The sequence below is a fragment of the Planococcus citri genome, chromosome 2 (assembly GCF_950023065.1).
Source record: "Planococcus citri chromosome 2, ihPlaCitr1.1, whole genome shotgun sequence".
Taxonomy (NCBI): Eukaryota; Metazoa; Arthropoda; class Insecta; order Hemiptera; family Pseudococcidae; genus Planococcus; species Planococcus citri.
In genome coordinates this window covers 17,153,351-17,174,912 of record NC_088678.1, presented here as the reverse complement: position 1 = coordinate 17,174,912, position 21,562 = coordinate 17,153,351, and the positions used below count along the sequence as shown (strand labels likewise).

At 37.4% G+C, this 21,562-nt stretch overlaps 1 protein-coding gene and 1 long non-coding RNA gene across 3 annotated transcripts; one reads left to right on the top strand and one right to left on the bottom strand.

Annotated features, from left to right (window-relative positions):
* The first annotated feature begins 1,320 nt into the window (after positions 1-1,320).
* Positions 1,321-19,977, top strand: LOC135834817 (uncharacterized). Of its 2 annotated transcripts, none has more exons than XR_010556775.1 (3): positions 1,321-1,547; positions 18,590-18,658; positions 19,000-19,977. It is a non-coding gene; the product is annotated as an uncharacterized LOC135834817 (long non-coding RNA). The 2 variants fall into 2 exon arrangements; XR_010556774.1 differs by having other exon boundaries at positions 18,590-19,230; positions 19,331-19,977.
* LOC135834816 (uncharacterized) lies at positions 5,046-11,392 on the bottom strand. The gene is made up of 3 exons (XM_065348783.1): positions 10,650-11,392; positions 10,026-10,115; positions 5,046-6,384 (listed from the first exon to the last, which is right to left on the bottom strand). Exons 1-3 carry the CDS (start codon positions 10,677-10,679, stop codon positions 5,248-5,250), a joined length of 1,257 nt encoding a protein of 418 aa, XP_065204855.1. The 5' UTR covers positions 10,680-11,392; the 3' UTR covers positions 5,046-5,247.
* Positions 19,978-21,562: the final 1,585 nt, after the last annotated feature.

Here is a 21,562-nt window from a genome sequence, read left to right as displayed (position 1 = left end):
AGTAAGCATCAAAGTGTTTTGTTTATTACGTATATTTCTTTAAATGATGTATAGGGCAGATTGAACAAACTACCGCCCATCTGAGCTATCTAGGTATTGGCAAATATTCCCCGCCTAAGGAATATTTCTAAATTTAATCCCCAATGGTATTCATTATCACCATATCATTATTAGGTAGTGCATTTGATCCCCCCTATATCAACCTGATGTAAGTTTTCGTTATAGTATTACTCATTTTGGTTAAGCTAAACGTATCTTGAACTATTTGTATTCGACTAAGGACCTTATGTTAGTATTTGGCGAAGGTAACAATTCCGAATCAGTCACTGATAAAAATTCTGATCTTTCACTTTACATTGATGCTAATTTTGGAGGTGAAAGGTATGATCGGAAATCAACTAGTGGCGTTTTGTTCTCGTTATTTGTTGGGTTACTAGGAAACAACCGCTAGTTACCTTGTCTTCAACGGAGTCTGAATATGTGGCCTTATGTGAGACGATTCGCAAATTAATCTGGTAAAGAAATCTGGTTAGTGACTTCGGAATTGACACCTCGTCAGAGTTACTGTTTTCGAAGATAACGAAAATACTATTAAGATGGTCTAAAGTGAAAATTTGACTAAAAGATCGTTGCATGTCGATATTCGATATCATTTTGTCCGTGATTATTATAAAAATGGTTTCATCAATTTGAAACATTTGAGAACTAATCTGCAGAAAGCGGATATTTTGACTAAAAGTCTACAGAAGAAAAGATTTGTTGAATTATGTAGCTTACTCAATCTAAGAGCTTGAATTATGCCTACTTAGTATTAAGGAATCGATATTATGTATCTTGTTTAAGTTTAGATACTTCATTATTTGTTTAGTTTTATTTCAGGAATCTTTCCTTTTATTTTGAGTTTGGAAAATTGAAGGGAAGTGTTGTGAGATTTGCGTATTACGCTATCTTTTGGGCAATTTTCAAACTCTTGTTTTATCATGGTTTTATCATTCTCCAGTATTTCCTTATTTTTTCTAGATTTATTCATCTCGATCTTTAGCTAACTTTCTTACATTTTTCTACAATCGTCTACTATGTTATAAATACTTTGTACCATTTTATATTTGTTCAGTTGTTGTTTAATAAATGTGTAAGCAAATATGTTGTGTTCTCTGTGAGTTTAATTACAAGACAAACGAGTCGTGTTATTGTTGAAACATTGTTTCAGAGCCTAAAAGAATATCAAACATTGTCGTATCAGAGTAGATGGACGTTTGTATTCTGTTGGCAGTAAGTATGTGTAGTGTTTAGCTATGTGGCAACACCGCATCGTATATCTACATGTAAATATGTTGTGTATCTTTATCAATATTATACAACATGCAAGCATAATTATGTGAAGTTTAATTATTCATTTTTAATAGCGATCTTAAACAGTACAGTAAGTATGCAGTTCGAAAGTTTAGTGGACTTGATCCGTTACTAAGTATGAAAAACATCCTCTGTTCAAGAAAATCAAATTGTGGTATCCCCTTAACGAAACCGTCCTGCAACGAAATTTTCAGGTAAAACCGATACTATTCGTAAATACTATTCTGAAAATCGGAGCGAATAAGTATACCTGATCGTTTTATTTTTTCTTGTATGTGTGTATCTACCATGAAAACAGATTATTTTACCGATATGGTTTTTAGTGCGTTGTATCACGTTTAGTATTCGAAATTGACCTAGTTTTTGTTCGTTGTTCCAAATTTCACGATTAGTCTTCTTATTTGAGGTTCCGTTCGACTAATGCGATCGTATCGCTAATTAGTAATTTCCAAAGACTATAATTATAGTCCAGGAAAAATAAAATTCCATTGGGAAAAGTGAGGTAGAAAGCTGAATTTTGGTATACTGGTCCATTTTTTTGTGCTGAACACGAATCCGATGAGTCCCCGGTCGTCCCTGGTGAGCGTTCTCCCCTATTGTGGATCTAAGCCCCCCAAAACCAGTTTTTTGCAATTTTCTCCCCCGCATTGCATTTTAGCGAAAAATGAGGTTAGATACAAGAATCTACGTCAAATTTCCGATCTAGTGATATATACAACTTTCCTTCTACCCCCAAGGGGGGTGGAACCACAACCATTCAAAAAAGGGGGGTTCCCTGAAAAATACATAACGGCTATAGGCGCCTAAGAGGGGTGAAATGGTGAAATGGTCCCTGAAAGCGTTCGAGTTGATATTAGCATGAAAGGTGGGTACCATAGAGAAACCTCCGCGCAAAAAATTTCAGATCCACACCCCCTCCCCATTTTGCGGAACCACCCTTTTTTGAAATTCCAGTAACGTTTTTCTCAGCCCCATTTCAACCGATTTTGAAAATTTTTCTGGAAGTTATGTATATCCTTGATAGGTATCCCCACAAAAATTTTCAACTCCCTCCCCTCATATTTACCCCTCAAAATGGCGTTTTTTTCATTTTTTTATGCCTATTAACAATCAAAATTGCGAGGTACAATTTTGTAAACACGTTTTCTGGATGTATTTTTGGCCCCCAAACATCATATACTATATTAGAAATTTTTGCTTTGGTGCGCCGTGGTGAAAACTTTGAATAATGTATCGTAGGGGGGTGGAGGGTGAAATGGGAATTTTGAAAAAAATAACTATCAATGAGTAGGGTATCGTTTTCATATGATTCGATACCGCTGAGCACGAATATGACCTAAGATTTTCTGCTACACTCACCTACCCCTCTCCAGAGCCCCTCAGCCCCCTCAATTTTCACGATTTTCAAAATATAGTTATTTTGATGATGTTGGTGTCGTTTTCATATGATTCGATACCGCTGAGCACGAATATGACCTCAGATTTTCTGCTACAACCTCCTAGTCCTCTCCAGAGCCCCTCAGCCTCCCACAATTTTCACGCATTTTTGAAATATAGTTATTTTGATGATGTTGGTGTCGTTTTCATATGATTCGATACCGCTGACCACGAATATGACCTCAGATTTTGTGCTACACTCACCTACCCCTCTCCAGAGCACCTCAGCCCCCCACAATTTCCACAAATTTTCGAAATAAGGTTATTTTGATGATGTTGGTGTTGTTTTCATATGATTCGATACTGCTGAGCACGAATATGACCTCAGATTTTCTGCTACAATCACCAATGAACTTATGTAATTTTCCCATAGCAATGAAACCAACATCATGAAAATAACTTTATTTCGAAAATCGTGAAAATTGAGGGGGGCTGAGTGGCTCTGGAGAGGGGTAAGTGATTGTAGCAGAAAATCAGAGGTCATATTCGTGCTCAGCGGTATCGAATCATATGAAAACGACACTAACATTATCAAAATATAACTATATTTTGAAAATCGTTAAAAGTGAGGGGGGCTGAGGGGCTCTGGAGAGGGGTAAGTGATTGTAGCAGAAAATCAGAGGTCATATTCGTGCTCAGCGGTATCGAATCATATGAAAACGATACCCTACTCATTGATAGTTATTTTTTTCAAAATTCCCATTTCACCCCCCACCCCCCTACGATACATTATTCCAAGTTTTCACCACGGCGCACCAAAGCAAAAATTTCTAATATAGTATATGATGTTTGGGGGCCAAAAATACATCCAGAAAACGTGTTTACAGAATTGTACCTCGCAATTTTGATTGTTAATAGGCATAAAAAAATGAGGAATCGGCCTTCAAAGTGACCTAACTGCAAAAAATTGATTTCGAGATAAATGAGAAAAACGTGTCCTAGGAAAATGAAGTCACATTTTCGAAATTTGTTTTCGGTAATCGAAAGGGTCAACCCTCACTCACTTAATCACCTTTTCGTTTCTGAAAAATATGAACATGGGTTCGCTACAGGGTGCAACAAAAATGAAAAATGCTGCAGTTAGGTCACTTTGCAGGCCGCACATACGTTTTTTTTTTGTTTTTTTAGTGATATGTACGCAATTTTCTCCAGTTTTTCATTGCGTATGTTATTTTTTATGAAAGCAAAGATTTATTCATTCATTTAAGATTTTTTTATGTACAGGAAGCTGGGTAGCTAAAACTGGAGTTGTGATTTATTCTCAACTTACGATTTTAACATTTCGAATCACTCTGGAGCCTCCAGTTCGATTTTCGATGTCTCCAAAATTTTTGAATTTCCTCAGAAGGGGTTAAAATTAATTTTGATTTCAACAAACAGTACCCTATGAAACACATTTTCGGAAAATCGTAAAAATAAGGTCACTTTGCTGGCCATGCGCATGCTTTTAATTTTATCATTTTTAAGGGAGGGGGAAGGGGTGTTACGAGTGAAACTGGATGAAAGTGATATATTCCTTTTGTAGGGCATGTCCTGAACTATCAGATAGCGTTGATATCTCAAAAATCATTTTTTTGCAGTTAGGTCACTTTGCAGGCCGGCTCCTCAAATGAAAAAAACGCCATTTTGAGGGGTAAACATGAGGGGAGGAAGTTGAAAATTTTTGTGGGGATACCTATCAAGGATATACATAACTTTCAGAAAAATTTTCAAAATCGGTTGAAATGGGGCTGATAAAAATGTTACTGAAATTTCAAAAAAGGGGGGTTCCGCAAAATGGGGAGGGGGTGTGGATCTGAAATTTTTTGCGCGGAGGTTTCTCTATGGTACCTACCTTTCATGCTAATATCACCTCGAACGCTTTCAGGGACCATTTCACCCCTCTTAGGCGCCTATAGCCGTTATGTATTTTTCAGGGAACCCCCCTTTTTTGAATGGTTGTGATTCCACCCCCCTTAGGGGTAGAAGGAAAGTTGATATATCACTAGATCGGAAATTTGACGTAGATTCTTGTATCTAACCTCATTTTTCGCTAAAATGCAATGCGGGGGAGAAAATTGCAAAAATCTGGTTTTGGGGGGCTTAGATCCACAATAGGAGAGAACGCTCACCAGGGACGACCGGGGACTCATCGGATTCGTGTTCAGCACAAAAAAATGGACCAGTAAACCAAAATTCAGCTTTCTACCTCACTTTTCCCAAAGACCCCTTTTTTTCATCTAATTTTCCTGGACTAATAATCAAAATACAATGACGAAAGAAAAACTAGAAAAATTTATTTACATTTATTGTGACCTCAGATTCATCACCTTTGAAAAAAGAAAGTGCTCGCATTAAAAATTATTATTACTTATAATAATTTAAAGTAACGATAAAACTAAGTAAATCATATTTAAAGTACTCTATGAAAAAATAACATGATTACCTACTAAGCGCGATATCGAGATATTTTTCGATTCACGACGGCATGAATAAGTAAGCCAAGTTGGAAGACTTCAAATTGGGAGTCGGTGGCGGTGGCGGCGGCGTCGATGGATTAGAAACGCTTTCGTGAGCGCAGGGTCTCTGAACATTTTTGTCATTCGCGTCGACAATTCTCACGTACGGATAATTCGGAAAAGCGGCGGGCAGTAGTTGGCAATGCTCGCAGATCGGTTTCTGAGGCTTGTTGTTGTTGATTACTTGAAGTGGCGGCGACGATGACGATGACGCTGCCGCTGCGGTCGACGGTGAAATTTCCCAACGTTCCGATACGGCACGTTGAACGTTTCTGTACAAGAAGGGCGCTATTAGCGGCGACTTGAGGAACGGATACGGAACGTATTGAATATCGGCTGCCGGCGGCGGCAGCGGCGGCGCGTAGTACACTTGAGGCGTAAACGTGAAATTGGTCGGCACCGTGTACAACGGATTGGAACCCAACAATTTTATCGGACGGTTTTGTAAATTCAGTTTGGCCGCCGAGTCGGATAAGGGTGGCGAAGCGTATTGCTGTTGCCCTGCTGGAGTTACAATCGACGACGCGGCGGTTGTCGACGACTCGCCGCTATCGGCCGCCGTTGACGCTACTTTACCATTCAATACGACGTTTTCACCAATTTTTTCCACGGCCGTGTCGTCTTTGTAGTTCAACTCGACTTGAACGGTTTTGGTTTTCTCAGGAACCGGAGGAGTAGTCGCGAACGATGCGATATTTTGTTGTACCGGTTGCACTTTAGCGCCAGCGCCGTCTCTGTAGTAAAAATAGGGTAAATTTTGCGCCGGAAAAGCCACGTAGCTGATGGGCGTTGGTGGAACGACCGAAGGTATCGAATGTACGACCACCGCGTCGAGAAGATTCCAAGGTTTGTCGTATTTGGCTGGCGCTGGCGCCGGCGCCGAAATTCCAGTTCGTTGATTGTTGAAGGCGGCGATGATGTCTTTATCCGTCGGTGCGCCGCTAGACGCGTGCGGTGGTGTCGTTACAACCACCGCCACCGGTCTGACGTTCGGTTTACCCGTGTCCTTCTTCGATTCGAATCCAGGGTTCACCCCCGCCGCAACAGCAGTAGCAGCGTCGTTGTTTGCGTAACTCTGATATCTGTACTGACCGACCTGTTCCGAGTTGAAATTTCCCCAATTAACTTGACTGTAAGTATCGTGCGCGTAGGTATTAGGGTGCTCCTTATTTTGAAAAGTTGGAATTTTGTAGCTCCCACTCCCCAAAAACATGACCTCAAAAGGGAACCTCTTGAGGTGTCTGCCTCCGTTTTGAACGGGACCGCGATTTTTGAAAAGAGCATGTTCTGAAACCCCAAAATCCAAATTTTCAGCTGCCCCAAGTTCATTTTTCGATTTTTGGCGAATTTTTGAAAATCCACAAGTGACTATTTTGGTGATTTATGTTTTTTTTAAAAAAGTACGTACTTGATCAGTAAAAATGTTCAAAATAAGTCCTAAAACTGATATTGACCCCCCCCCATCCAAATTTCGCCATTTCCAGCCATTCTGGAGCCTCCAGCGCTATTTTTCAATTTCTCCAGAATTTTGAATTTGCTCCAGAAGGCGTGAATATGAAGTTGGGCTGCTAAAAATCGAGTTGTATGTTATTCTCGATCTGTTCAACGAGTTTATCCACGTTTTGAGTCGGTTTTGGGAAGGACACCTCAAGATTGGTTTTTTGACCAGCTTTTTTCATAATGAGAAATCAAAAAAAAAACAAAATTGTACCGTTTGTGAGGGAATTTTTGAAATTTGCGCGAATCGCTGTATTACGTCTACAACAAACCCCCAGAGTCCGAGTTCCGCCATTTCCGGCCATACTGGAGGCTCCGGCGCGATTTTTTCATTTCTCCAGAATTTTTAATTCGCTCCAGAAGGCGTGGATTCTAACTTGGGCAGCTAAAAATCGAGTTGTGTGTAATTCTCGGCCTGTTTAACGAATTTATCCACATTTGAGCGGATTCTGGAGGGGACACCTCAAGAGTGGGTTTTTGACCAGTTTTTTTTCAAAATAAAAATATTAAAAAATCAAAAATTTCCCGTTTGCGATAAAATTTTTTGAAATTTGCGCGAATTTCAGTATTTTGTCACGAACTAATCCCACGAGGGTGAATTTCGTCATTTCCAGCCTTTCTGGGGCCTCCCTTCAATTTTTGGATATTTTTATTATGAAAAAGTCTGATCAAAAAACCACTCTTTAGGTGTCCCCTCCAGAATCCGCTCAAATGTGGATAAATTCGTAAAACAGGCCGAGAATTACACACAACTCGATTTTTAGCTGCCCAAGTTAGAATCCACGCTTTCTGGAGCGAATTAAAAATTCTGGAGAAATGAAAAAATCGCGCTGGAGCCTCCAAAATGGCTGGAAATGGCGAAATCGCTGTCGTGGGGTTAATTAATGACAAAATACATCGATTCTCGAATATTTCGAAAATTTTCTCGTAAACGGGAAATTTTTGATATTTGAATATTTTTATTTATTAAAAAAGCTGGTCAAAAAACCACTCTTGAGGTGTCCCCTCCAGAATCGGCTCAAATGTGGATAAATTCGTTAAACAGGTCGAGTATAACACACAACTCGATTTTCAGCTGCCCAACTTCATATTCACGCCTTCTGGAGCAAATTGAAAATTCTGGAGGTATTGAAAAATCGCGTTGGCGCCTCCAGAATGGCCGGAAATGGCGAAATTTGGATTTGGAAAATTAATATCAGTTTTATAGGATTCATTTTGATTATTTTTACTTATCATGTACGTACTTTTTCGAAAAAGTATAAATCATCAAAAACAGTCAATTTTGAATTTTCAAACGTTAGCTAAATATCGAGATATGAAGTTAGGCAGCTGAAAATTTGGTTTTGGGGGTTTTAGACCATGCTCTTTCAAAAAATCGCGGTCCCGTTCAAACCGGAGGCGGACACCTCAAGAGGTTCCCTTGTCAGGTGAGATAATAATTCTCTTTTTTCTGTAAAAAAAAAAGTGGTGCTGGTAGCCCCTTTATATTAAGTGGGGAAAAAATCCAAAAAACTCAAAAAAAAGTTCTATTCATGAAAATTTTTTGTTTCTGCGCCAGAATGTTTCTAATTAATCCCCAAAATTTCCCCGGCCCTTCAAACCATATTGGTTCCCTAGTAAGGAGCTCCAAGTTGGAAAAAATCACAAAAAATGATAATAAATCAAAGTTATGGGAAATTTTATGAAAATATCTCATTTCCACATTAGAATTGTTCTACATAACCCCTTTTTCAAGAAAAAACCATTGCTGGACCCCCAAATGATTTTGACTCTCTTGCATGGAGCCCCTCAAATTTGGGAAAAATAAAAAAAAAATTATAAATTGATGTCTGTAGAAATTTTCTGAAAATTTTTTATTCATGTGCAGAATCTTTCTGAATAAGCACTTTTTCAAGAAAAATCTTCCCCACGGTCTCCCAAATCATGTTGGTTACCTTTAAAGCCCCTCAAAGTTGAAAAAAATCAACAAAAAAATGAAAAATTCATATCTATACAAATTTTTTGATAATGTTTCATTTCTGAGCAGACTACATACTTTTTGATAACCACTTTTTCAAGAAATGTACCCTTTTGTCCTCCAAATGATGTTGGTCCATTTTTATGAAACCCCCAAAATTGAAGAATATTGAGAAAGATGAAAATTGATGCCTATGGATACACCTACCTACTCATAATTAAGTGACAATTTTTCATCTCTGTGCCGAATGCTTCTAGATAATTCTTTTTTCCAGAAAACCTTTTTCTTAGTCCCCTCGACAATGCTCACCACCTACATAGATGATAGAGATCCACAAAGTTGAATTTTTTTTTTGGAATGAAGGTGAAATCTCCTCTGCAAAGATAGTTTCAAGTCATGGATAAGGATATATTTTTTTTTTGCTTCAAACTTGAAAATTAAATCTCATTGATAGGGATTCTCGACGATTTTATCCAAGTTTTCAAGTCTTACATTACAAAACATCAGAACGACAATAAGTCTTCTGTGAAAATTTGACATGAGTTAATTTTATTACAAAACGTCCACTTCAATGTTTCTCAAAATCAAAATTCAGAAATTTGACTTTATTTTTTACAAGTTTTTAAAAGTCTGACATATACTTAGGTAGTGCTTTTCTGATGAAGATCGACCAAATCCAAGGATTAGAATATGGAAGAAAAAAATGTAATAATATTCATCTTTTTTTATTTTCTGGGGAAGGAGACATAGACAAGATCCACCTTTTCATCATGTAGACAGGTCATAAAATATTTAACAGTATTTCTAATGAAAATTGACCAAATCCAAGGATTATGATGTGAAAAAAAAAGTAAAAATTTCAATTTTTCTGATTTCTTTCATATTTTGAGATTGGTGAGGGGGGAGAGGCATGCTCCCTAGCACATGAGCTCTCGCCTCTAATCCACTGGTTAGTCTTGGGTGGAGATAGGGAGCTAAAATTGGTATATAGGTTGGTTTTACGTAAGTGGGGACTTGACTGAGGTGTTAGAACTAGAAAGTTCACAATTTTAAAAATTTTGCCTGATGCTTCGATTTTTTCATATGTATATGGGAAAATTGGGGGGCCCACCGGCACGACTTTTTTTTCACCTTGGTGGCTGAAATTTTCAGGGTATTATTTTCTCACCTGAGGTCATGTTTGGAGGGGGGGGGGGTGGGAGCGAAAGAAATCGAAAAAAAAATTTTCACCATACAAATAAGGAACACCCTAGTAGATCTGCATAGTGTGTACTTCTACTTACCGACGATAGCAAATTCCGCTCCGTCGTACTTCGCAGCCATCCGCTAAACATGAACCCATCGCATCGACGAATGAATAAAATCAACGTTACCTGAAACAAATCGACATTTTCGATTCAACATAGTAATTTTAAAAATGGCAATTACCGTCATAAGGCGGTACCTTAATACCCCTTATTATCACAGCGATAAATAAAAATCGAACATTGATTAACATAACAGCAATTAAAAACATTTTAGGTAAAATGCACTTCGCAGAAACAAACGTAGGTATTCAATTATGCCTATTTGCAATCAGACGAGTAAATCACGAACATAAATGTACCTAACTTTGAAATGATTTGGTTCTTTTTTTCATTTTCATCCAAGGATGAATTAAAAATGTTGTACTTTTGGGAAGTGCTATAATAATTATTGGTACAATGGTACATATTTCATTTGGGGTGAAAACTCGCAAGTAGGTACTTTTGGTTCTAGTTGATTGAATACTGATTTGAGAAAAATTATGTAATAAAAAAAAAAGGTTCCCAATCGAATGAAATTGCAAAATTAAAATTACACTAATAATCGAAGTGAATTTACAGGGTAAATTGATAATGAATTTTCTAAACGATAAAACGAATTACCTGGAACGTTAGGCGAATGAAGAGCCGCATTTTGAAAAGCACAGTCGTCACGAGCACTTTTTACGAATTACTGTAAACATTTTTATGTAGACAAGGCTTCGTAGAAAACGCTAGCTTTGGTCCTTTCTCGGTACCGCCTTCCTTTTTTTTTTTTTTTTTTTTTTTTCAAATCACCGATATTACGGAAATATTTCCAGCAAAGACCATTAATCTGGTAAACTGGTTCGAGACCGGGTTCATCCGTGACGTGTACATCGTTTATGGTAGAGTCTAAGGTAGTGTAACCACCCTAGACAAGGTTTTGTCGAATGTGTGTTTTTTTTAATACCCTCAAAGGGGGAAGATTTATAATTTAACGTGCGAGTTTGTGTTCATGTGTGCATGCGGTTAAGCGTGTATGTGTATGGATATAGAATAGACGTACTTGAATAAAAATATCTTCCTTATACCGGTTTCCGTTCTCGATGCATTCTCAACCTGTTTGCTTTACCGTTAATTTTTCTTATCTTCGATCTGTACACTTCCTCAATTTCTTTGATGCGCTCATTTAGGCTGGTTCGTTTTTCATTTTTTTAAATTCGTGTTTTTTGTTTATTATTACCTATATTATAGTGAATTGTATTAGGTCTCTTACTCGTGTCATAATAAACCATTAATATGTGTAAACTCGATGTAAAATGAGTTGTGAGATGAAAATGAAACTTACCTATTAGTCCGGCATATGACAATAGGAGTAATTGCACCCCCCCCCCATTCCTCCGGGACAACTTTTTTCTTAAAGGGGACATCCTAAGGAACATTTTAAAGCAAAGTTGCCAAAAAAAAAGTTGGCCTTACTTACAAAATGGCGGCCATTTTGATTGACACGTCAGCCGAAATCGCAGATTTTGCGTTTTAACATAGGAACGAACTTTTTCAAACTTTACAAAGGTAAATCGAAAGATCATGCAAAAATTTACCACCTGTCCAAATTTCAAGTGCAAAAGTGCGTTTTTCGATTTTTGGTGAATTTTTGAAAATCGAATTTAGGCTAAAAATGAGGGAAAAAATCAAAACTTTACCAAATTGACCAAGAAAGTCGAAATTTGGGATATACCCTATTTTCGACATGCCAAATCGAGTGGAAACGGTTTCAACCCGTTTTGAGCAGTTCTGGAGCCTCCAGCAGATTTTTGAAACTCGAAATTCCCGCAAAATTCCATCAAATTGGAGTTGTAAAGCTAAAATTTATTCTAAAAACTAATTTCAATACGCTACGAAGTACTGCAGGTAAATTTTCAAATCGTTTTGGAGCCTCCAGCGACTTTTTTTGAAAATTACTGGAGCCTCCAGCAGTTTTTAGGAACTTTAAATTTTCACAAAATTTCATCAAATGGAGATGGAAAGCTGAAACTTACTCTACACTCCCATTTTAACACCCTCTGAAGACGACTTCAGGTGGGTTCAAGTAATTTTAGGGCCTCCAGCGACTTTTTTGAAAATTACTGGAGCCTCCAGCAGATTTTTGAAACTTGAAATTTCCCCAACATAATTATTTATCAAATGGAGTTGGAAAGCTGAAGTTTACTTCGCAGACTACACGGTGGTTTCAAATGGTTTCGAATGATTCCAGCTACTTTTAGGAAATTACAATTTTCCAAAAAAACGTCATACAACCTTTCAAAAAGTTGCTGGATGCTCCAAAACGACTTGAAATTCACCAGCAGTCAACTTCGTAGCGTATTGAAATTAGTTTGCAGAATGAATTTCGACTCTCCATCTTGGTTCGATAACATTTTGGGGAAATTTCAAGTTTCAAAAATCTACTGGAGGCTCCAGTTATTTTCAAAAAAGTCGCTGGAGGCCCTAAAATGACTTGAACCCACCTGAAGTCGTCTTCAGAGGGTGTTAAAATTGGAGTGTAGAGTAACTTTCAGCTTTCCATCTCCATTTGATGAAATATTGTGAAAATTTAAAAGTTTCAAAAATCTGCTGGAAGTTTCAGGAATTTTCAAAAAGTCGCTGGAGGCTCCAAAACGACTTGCAAATTCACCTGCAGTACTTCGTAGCGTATTGAAATTAGTTTTTAGAATAAATTTTAGCTTTACAACTCCAATTTGATGGAATTTTGCGGGAATTTCGTGTTTCAAAAATCTGCTGGAGGCTCCAGAACTGCTCAAAACGGGTTGAAACCGTTTCCACTCGATTTGGCATGTCGAAAATAGGGTATATCCCAAATTTCAGCTTTCTTGGTCAATTTGGTAAAATTTTGATTTTTTCCCTCATTTTTGGCCTAAATTCGATTTTCAAAAATTCACCAAAAATCGAAAAACGCACTTTAGCACTTGAAATTTGGACAGGTGGTAAATTTTTGCATGATCTTTCGATCTACCTATGTAAAGTTTGAAAAAGTTCGTGCAAGTCCTATGTTAAAACGCAAAATCTGCGATTTCGGCTGACGTGTCAATCAAAATGGCCGCCATTTTGTAAGGCCAACTTTTTTTTTGGCAACTTTGCTTCAAAATGTTCCTTAGGATGTCCCCTTTAAGAAAGAAGTTGTCCCGGAGGATCGGCGGGGGGGGTGCAATTACTCCTATTGTCATATGCCGGACTATATAGTCTGTTTCACGTAAGAAGCACAACGCTCTAACTGAAAAGTTTCTATTTTGTAGCCAAATAATTCTGGCTTTTTTTGAAAACTTAAGGTGCTTCACCATCTTGCGAATAAAAATGTAAAACAGATTTCTAAATCATTTTTTATTTTTAAAGCTATTAGATGAATTGGGAAGTGTAGGAGAAAGGAAAAAATGAAACAATATGCAAGATTATGAAAGGTTTCTGCCTAAATGAACGTAAATAAATCAAAAAATTGTTTCAAATTTTCATCTCGACTATTGATGCACCCAAAGTTGACAAATAAATATGAAATTATTTGGCTACAAAACAGAAACTTTTCAGTTATAGAGCGTTGTGCTTCTTACACCACGGTCTCAATTCAGAATCTTATAAATTGTATTGCACATTTGGTCATTATATACAATGTTTCTTTATTTGAATTTTCTTATTTTCTTACTTCATAGAAATTTATTCATTGATAGGTAGTATTGTTTGTTTTGACGAGGTACCAAACACTTGTGAAATAAATTACCTACTGATTTTGAATGCTACATCATAATACGTGCAATATGAACGTTGTTTCATAATTCCAATATAAAACTCGATCAATTTGTATAGGTACAGGTAGATAATTGAAATGAGTCGAAGGTCAGGTTTTTCTTAGGCACTGGTATACCTATATAGTCTACAGTCCAAGTGCGAAAAAGTGTCATTTGAGTGGGCCGTTTTTGGGGACAAAAAAAAGAGTAGGCTTCTTGTTAGTATCTCATTAGCATTCAAGAAAATGGACATTTCGGATTTTTTGGTCAGCACAATAGGGAGCTGGAGCCTCAAAACCCCCATTTTTCGAAGTTGACCGGGGACAAAATTTTTTTTTCTAATTTGGTAGAGGACACTCTCCCGAGTATGGATATATATTGTTTTTGAGTGGGCACCAGCATAGTTGCCTTCCACAGCTGTATAAAGGCAATTTTTTGCCAATTTGGAGGCTTCAGGAATTTTCAAAAAGTCGCTGGAGGATCCAAAACGACTTGAAATTCACCAGCAGTCAACTTCGTAGCGTATTGAAATTAGTTTGCAAAATGAATTTCGACTCTCCATCTCAGTTTGATGATATTTTGGGGAAATTTCAAGTTTCAAAAATCTACTGGAGGCTCCAGTAATTATCAAAAAAGTCGCTGGAGGCCCTAAAATGACTTGAACCCACTTGAAGTCGTCTTCAGAGGGTGTTAAAATTGGAGTGTAGAGTAAAGGCTATAGGTGGATAAGTATGGTGAATTTGCCCCCGAGAGCTTCAGGGTTGATATTTGCATGGAAGGTTGGTACCCTTGAGCACCTTCCGTCACGAAAGTTTCAGACCCCCAGACCCCCCCCCCCCCGTTTTTGAGAAACCCCCCCTTTTCTAAAATTACAATAAAAAATTTTTTCTCAGCCCCATGTGAACCGATTTTTTTAGTTTTTTGGTATGTTGTAAACATCCATAAGAGGCATCCTCACAAAAAATTTCAACCCCCTCCCCCCATATTTTCCCCTCGAAATGGCGTTTTTTAGTTTTGTTTGCCCGTTTTAGCAATGATCATGATTCGACACAAAAATGCGAATAGCATTTTTAAATGTATTTTCGAATCCTACAAAACATATATTTTTTTCAAAAAAAAATTTTTGGTGGGCCGTGTTCAAAAATTGAAAAAACCAACAGAGGGGGTTAAAAATGGATTCTGGTGTAAATCATTGTTTTTGGTAAACAAGGTGTCGTTTCCATATGAATCGAACCCCCCGAACACGAATATGACGCCCAATCTTATGCTACCCTCATCCACACCCCTCCAGTGCCTCTGCCCCCAACTCAATTTTCACTATATTGAAAGTTCAGATATTTTCATAATGTTGGTGTCGGTTCTATATGAGTCGAACACCCCGAACACGAATATGAAGTCCAATTTTATCCTACTCTCATCCACACCCCTCGAGTGCCTCTGCCCCAACTCAATTTTCACTATATATTGAAAGTTCAGGTATTTTCAAAATGTTGGTGTCGTTTCCATATGAATCTAACACCCCGAATACGAATATGAAGTACAATTTTACGCTAACCTCAACCACAACCCTATACAGTGCCTCCGCCACCACCTAAACCATAAATGTTTTCACCAACTCTGATCAATCTTCTACAAATAATTACTCGGGTTGTTATTACTTTTAAAAGTATGTTTCGCGAAAGTTGAAAACTCGTAAACCAATGACCATCGCAAAGTTCAAACTTTAACATTCAAGTTCCGAGGTTTCCATACATGCCAAAATGATACCCAGCGTTATGAAAATAGGTTTAGCATTTCAAATAATAAAAATTGTCGAGCTGGCTGTAGCCTGAAAGGCGATGGATGAGAGTAGAGCTAAATTGGACTTCATATTCGTGTTCGGGGTGTTCGACTCATATAGAACCGACACCAACATGATGAAAATATCTGAACTTTCAATATAGTGAAAATTGAGTTGGGGGCAGACGCACTGGGGAGGGGTGTGGATGAGCGTAGCAAAAAATTGGAATTCATATTCGTGTTCGGAGGATTCGATTCATATGGAAACGATACCAACATTATGAAAATAGCTCAATATTTAATATAGTAGGAATTGAGGTGGGGGCTAAGGTACTGGAGGGTTGTGGATGAGGGTAGCGTAAAATTGGACGTCATATTCGTGTTCGGGGGGTTCGATCCATATGGAAACAATACCAACATTACGATGATAGCTCAACTTTTAATACTCGTATAGTAAAAATTGAGAAGGGGCAGAGGCGCTGGAGGGGTGTGGATGAGGGTAGCATAAAATTGGCCGTCATATTCGTGTTCAGGGGGTTCGATTCATTTCGCTGGAGGGGTGTGGATGAGGGTAGCATAAAATTGGCCGTCATATTCGTGTTCAGAGGGTTCGATTCATTTCGCTGGAGGGGTGTGGATGAGGGTAGCATAAAATTGGCCGTCATATTCGTGTTCAGGGGGTTCGATTCATTTGGAAACGACACCAATATTACGAAAATAGCTAAACTTTTGATATAGTAAAAAATGAGAAGGGGGCAGAGGCGCTGGAGGGGTGTGGATGAGGGTAGCATAAGATTGGGCGTCATATTCGTGTTCGGGGGGTTCGATTCATATGGAAACGACACCTTGTTTACCAAAAACAATGATTTACACCAGAATCCATTTTTAACCCCCTCTGTTGGTTTTTTCAATTTTTGACCACGGCCCACCAAAAATTTTTTTTTGAAAAAAATATGTTTTGTAGGAGTCAAAAATACATTTAAAAATGCTATTCGCATTTTTGTGCCGAATCATGATCATTGCTAAAACGGGCAAACAAAACTAAAAAACGTCATTTTGAGGGGAAAATATGGGGGGAGGGGGTTGAAATTTTTTGTGGGGATGCCTCTTATGGATGTTTACAACATACCAAAAAATTAAAAAAATCGGTTCACATGGGGCTGAGAAAAAATTTTTTATTGTAATTTTAGAAAAGGGGGAGTTTCTAAAAAACGGGGGGGTCTGGGGGTCTGAAACTTTCGTGACGGAAGGTGCTCAAGGGTACCAACCTTCCATGCAAATATCAACCCTGAAGCTCTCGGGGGCAAATTCACCATACTTATCCACCTATAGCCTTTCAGATTTCCATCTTCATTTGATGAAATTTTGTAAAAATTTTAAGTTTCAAAAATCTGCTGGAGGCTTCAGGAATTTTCAAAAAGTCGCTGGAGGATCCAAAACGACTTGAAATTTACCTGCAGTACTTCGTAGCGTATTGAAATTAGTGTTTAGAATAAATTTTAGCTTTACAACTTCAATTTGATGGAATTTTGTGGGAATTTCGAGTTTCAAAAATCTGCTGGAGGCTCCAAAACTGCTCAAAACGAGTTGAAACCGTTTCCAATCGATTTGGCATGTCGAAAATAGGGTATATCCCAAATTTTAGCTTTCTTGGTCAATTTGGTAAAATTTTGATTTTTTTCCTCATTTTAGGCCTAAATTCGATTTTCAAAAATTCGCCAAAAATCGAAAAACGCACTTTAGCACTTGAAATTTTGGCAGGTGATGAATTTTTGTACGATCTTTCGATCTACCTCTGTAAAGTTTGAAAAAGTTCGTGCAAGTCCTATAATGAGACGCAAAATCTGCGATTTCGGCTGACCTGTCAATCAAAATGGCCACCATTTTGTAAGTAAGGCCAACTTTTTTTTTGGCAAGTTTGCTTTAAAATGTTCCTTAGGATGTCCCGTTGTCCCCTTTAAGAAAAATATTGTCCCGGGGGATCGGCGGGCGGGGGGGGGTGCAATACTCCTATCGTCATATGCCAGACTATGTAGACTAATATTAAAATACCTTCGATGAAATTGGCGTTGAAATTTGGGCACTATAGCCCGCGTAATTTGAAGATCAATTATAAATCTTTGTCACACGAAATCAAACTCATTTCAGTCGAGTTTATTTAAAAGTGGTAGGTACTAGTCGAGTCTCGATGATCCCCGACAGCTCGTGCTCGATCCTTTAAACGTACCTATTCCTAATACATATCTCGTGATGGCATAATTCATCTTTGAAAGTAAATGTTGATATCGTTCGTCGTTCATTCTAAACATTACACCTAGCTAGATGCGAGACCGATTCTCAGCATCGGCTACAGCCTACAGGATCGCTGAACGAGGGCTGACCAACGGTATTTTAATGCCGAGTAGATTGCCTGATGCGAGATTTTAAAAACGCGATAATCGAACCGCCCTGAATTTTAATATTCATTAAGTAGTATATTGCTGGTCGCTTCGATATATAGGTGAAATAAAGTATAGAATATCGGTACCTACTCGTAGTTATACATTTTATTTTTTCGTCGAACCTCCATCATTTATTTGTCTACGCTCAACGCACTGATATCTCTCGAGACTCGATGCTCTGTTTCTCAGTCTGTCTAGTGTCTACCCCCCTCTGTTGTTGTAATGAACAGAAAATGGTAGATCTGAGCCATGACAGACTCGAAAAAGAAAACTTGTTTAGTGAGAATGAATTCTAATTCGTGTCAAGAGGGTGAGCGATTGCGGATTGTAGTGTTAATCGCTTTAAACGCGTACCCATGTAGATGGCCAACTTGAACTTTCCAATCTCCTTGGTCTACCGTAATAAAATGCGATTATTTATTCCTGTGTGTAAAAATTTCTGTTCCATTATTTACATTAAAAAAATTATCCAATAACTGAGAACTTATGTGATGGTACCCTAAATAATCTGTAATCAGTACCTCTACCTACTGGTGTGTTCTTTTACGAATAATTTATGTAAATTTTTTATGTTCTGCTTCTCTAGGGCTTTGACGATGATACGGAATAATCAGGAACTCCAGGGTACATGGATCCATCGTGCTTTATCTCCAAGGTATGAATTCGACTGAAATATCTCTTACGCTTTACAGTTATCCACGCACGGACGTCAATCTGCTCTTTTAATGCGTACCTAGTACCTACCTACTACCTATAGGTACTTGAAGAAGTTGAAAAGAATAAATATGTATCTAAATAAAAAATTGTTATTGGAAAAGTGATGGTCAGAAACAGGATTTCTAAATTCCAACAGTTCTTCTTACTCTGTTATTCCTATTCCTGCTATCCTGCTATTGTAATAGGTACTTATGTACTTATTTTTAAAAATTCCCGATAAAACTAAGTTCATGTTTTTTGTTGCCAAAACATTGAAAAACTGATGATTTTTGTTTCAAGTAAGTAATAACCAATACATTGTGGCGATCTTCTTATCGCCTTTCCACTTATCCGGATGGTAAAAAAAGCTCTTGAGGAAGAAAATCTGCGTCTGAAGGAAAGAATAAAATAATTACTGGCCGACCAAAACATGGATCTGAAAAAGGACTCGTCGACCTCGAGAGACAACAGATGCTAGCCCTTGCCGAGAAACAACGATGTCCATTGATAATTAACAATTTAAAAAACCAGGTAGACAGTTTGCGAATTGTAGAAAATCGTCTACTTTAATGCTTGTTGTCAAATTGACACAGGCCATGAGACTCATTTTCTTCGTTTTTTCTCTAATTAGAATGGATCAAGTTCCACTAATGAATCTCTATCATCCGCCGAGTGAGAATTGGCAGGTCCTGCCACTACCACCCACCCACAATTTATATATCCAGCATTACACGTCCGACCTTTCTACGATGGAGACAATTGCTGGTTTATATTTTTGCCATTACGATGTGACAATACCAATAATTTTTTTATGGAATTTTTTATATAAATAATTTTTTTTTTTAATTTTTGATGTTTTTTTTTCCTGTTTTACTTAATTAAGTAAGTATATTATTTTTAATTTTTAGATTAAATTTATTTAGTTTCAGAAGAACTGAGGGAATATTTTCGCCAAAATTGCACACATCATCTGACATCTCCGAGTTATCAATCTCAGTCAAATGGGCAAAGTGCTATTAAGTAGTACTCGGCGGATTATTTATCTTCACGAAGTTGAGACCATCATATTTGTATATTACTGATAAGGCTGGTTACGCTACGTCATATCGATTATTAACCAATCAAGAGCGAGTATTATTTTTTATATTTTATTCAATTTTTTCTATAAATTCAATTTTTCATCTCTACGAGATTTGATATTACTTAGAAGAATTTTGTTATATTATTTCTATTATTTCTAGTCATTTGTTTATTATTTACAACGAGTATAATTTTTTCAGTTGATCCTGACTTATTATTTTGTTAATTCTATTAATTCTATTCAATTTTGAAAAAATGGGTGATCTGTGGGAAAATATTTATTCGTACATATTTCAAGCTGCAAATGAGCAAATTAACATTTGGTATCAGAATTCTATTCTAGCACTTTGGAATGCGAGCTTTATTCATTCTCATTGCAAAAATTCAGAAAAATTATCTCTACCTAGATTTGACTTGGGAATTTACGATATTAATTCAAATCAATTTACTCAAACACCTCGATACAGCAATTACAAATACGCCTGCGATTGAGTTAATTTAATTAAATTCTCAGATATTGATTCACATTTGTTCGGAATTAATTCAAATAAATTGGTAGGAAAACCGTCATTGATCCAGTCAAAATAATATCCAGTGAGGTATTGATCCAATGTATTTAAAAAATATCAAAAATACGAAAACCATCTATCCATTTCGATATTGATCCAATCTGTATTCATCCAGTCTTTAAAAAAAAATCAAAAAGTAGAGCAGTTATTCATCCAATTGACAATTGATCCAATCCGACATTGATCCAGTCCAATATTTATCCAGAGGGTAAAATCACGAAAACGAATCCCTCAATGTTTAAACTAGAACAACTAGAAACTTTACTAGAAACGAAAGGAACCCAGTGCATGCCGTGCTACCAATCATTAAATACCTACTCCTAGCATTCTGAGTTGAGTTTGTTTTTTATTTTAACCTCAACCAATAATTCATGTAAACAATTATAGTCCAGGAAAAATAACATTCCATAGGGAAAATTGAGGTAGCAAGCTGAATTTTGGTATACTGGTTCATTTTTGTGTGCTGAACACGAATCCGATGAGTCCCCGCGCGTCCCTGGTGAGCGTTCTCCCCTATTGTGGATCTAAGCCCCCCAAAATCAGTTTTTTGCAATTTTCTCCGCCGCATTGCATTTTAGCGAAAATATGTCAACAGGTAAAATAATCTACGTCAAATTCCCGATCTAGTGATATATCAACTTTCCTTCTACCCCCAAGGGGGGTGGAGCTAGGACCGTTCAAATGAGAGGGGGTTTCTAAAATGCTATTGACGCTGGGGAGGGGTGAAATTTCCCCCGACAGCGTTCGGGTTGATACTAGCATGGAAGGTGGGTACCATTGAGAAACTTCCACTTGAAAAATTTCAGATCCCCACCCCTCCCCTTTTTTGGGGGACCCCCCTTTTTCTGAAATTTCAATAACACTTTTCTCAGCTCCATTTCAACCGATTTTAAAAATTTTTCTGGAAGTTATGTATAACCTTAGTAGGTATCCCCAAAAAAATTTTTAACCCCCTCCCCCATATTTACCCCTCAAAATGACTTTTTTTCATTTTTAATGCCTATTAACAGTCAAGATTACGAGGTACAATTTTGGAAACACGTTTTTGGATGTATTTTCGGCCCCCAAACATCATATACTTTTTTTTAGAAATTTTTGCTTTGATGCGCCGTGGTGAAAAATTGGAAGAATGTGTTTTGGGGGGTAGGGGGTGAAATGGGAATTTTGAGAAAAATAACTATTAATGAGTAGGGTATCGTTTTCATATGATTCGA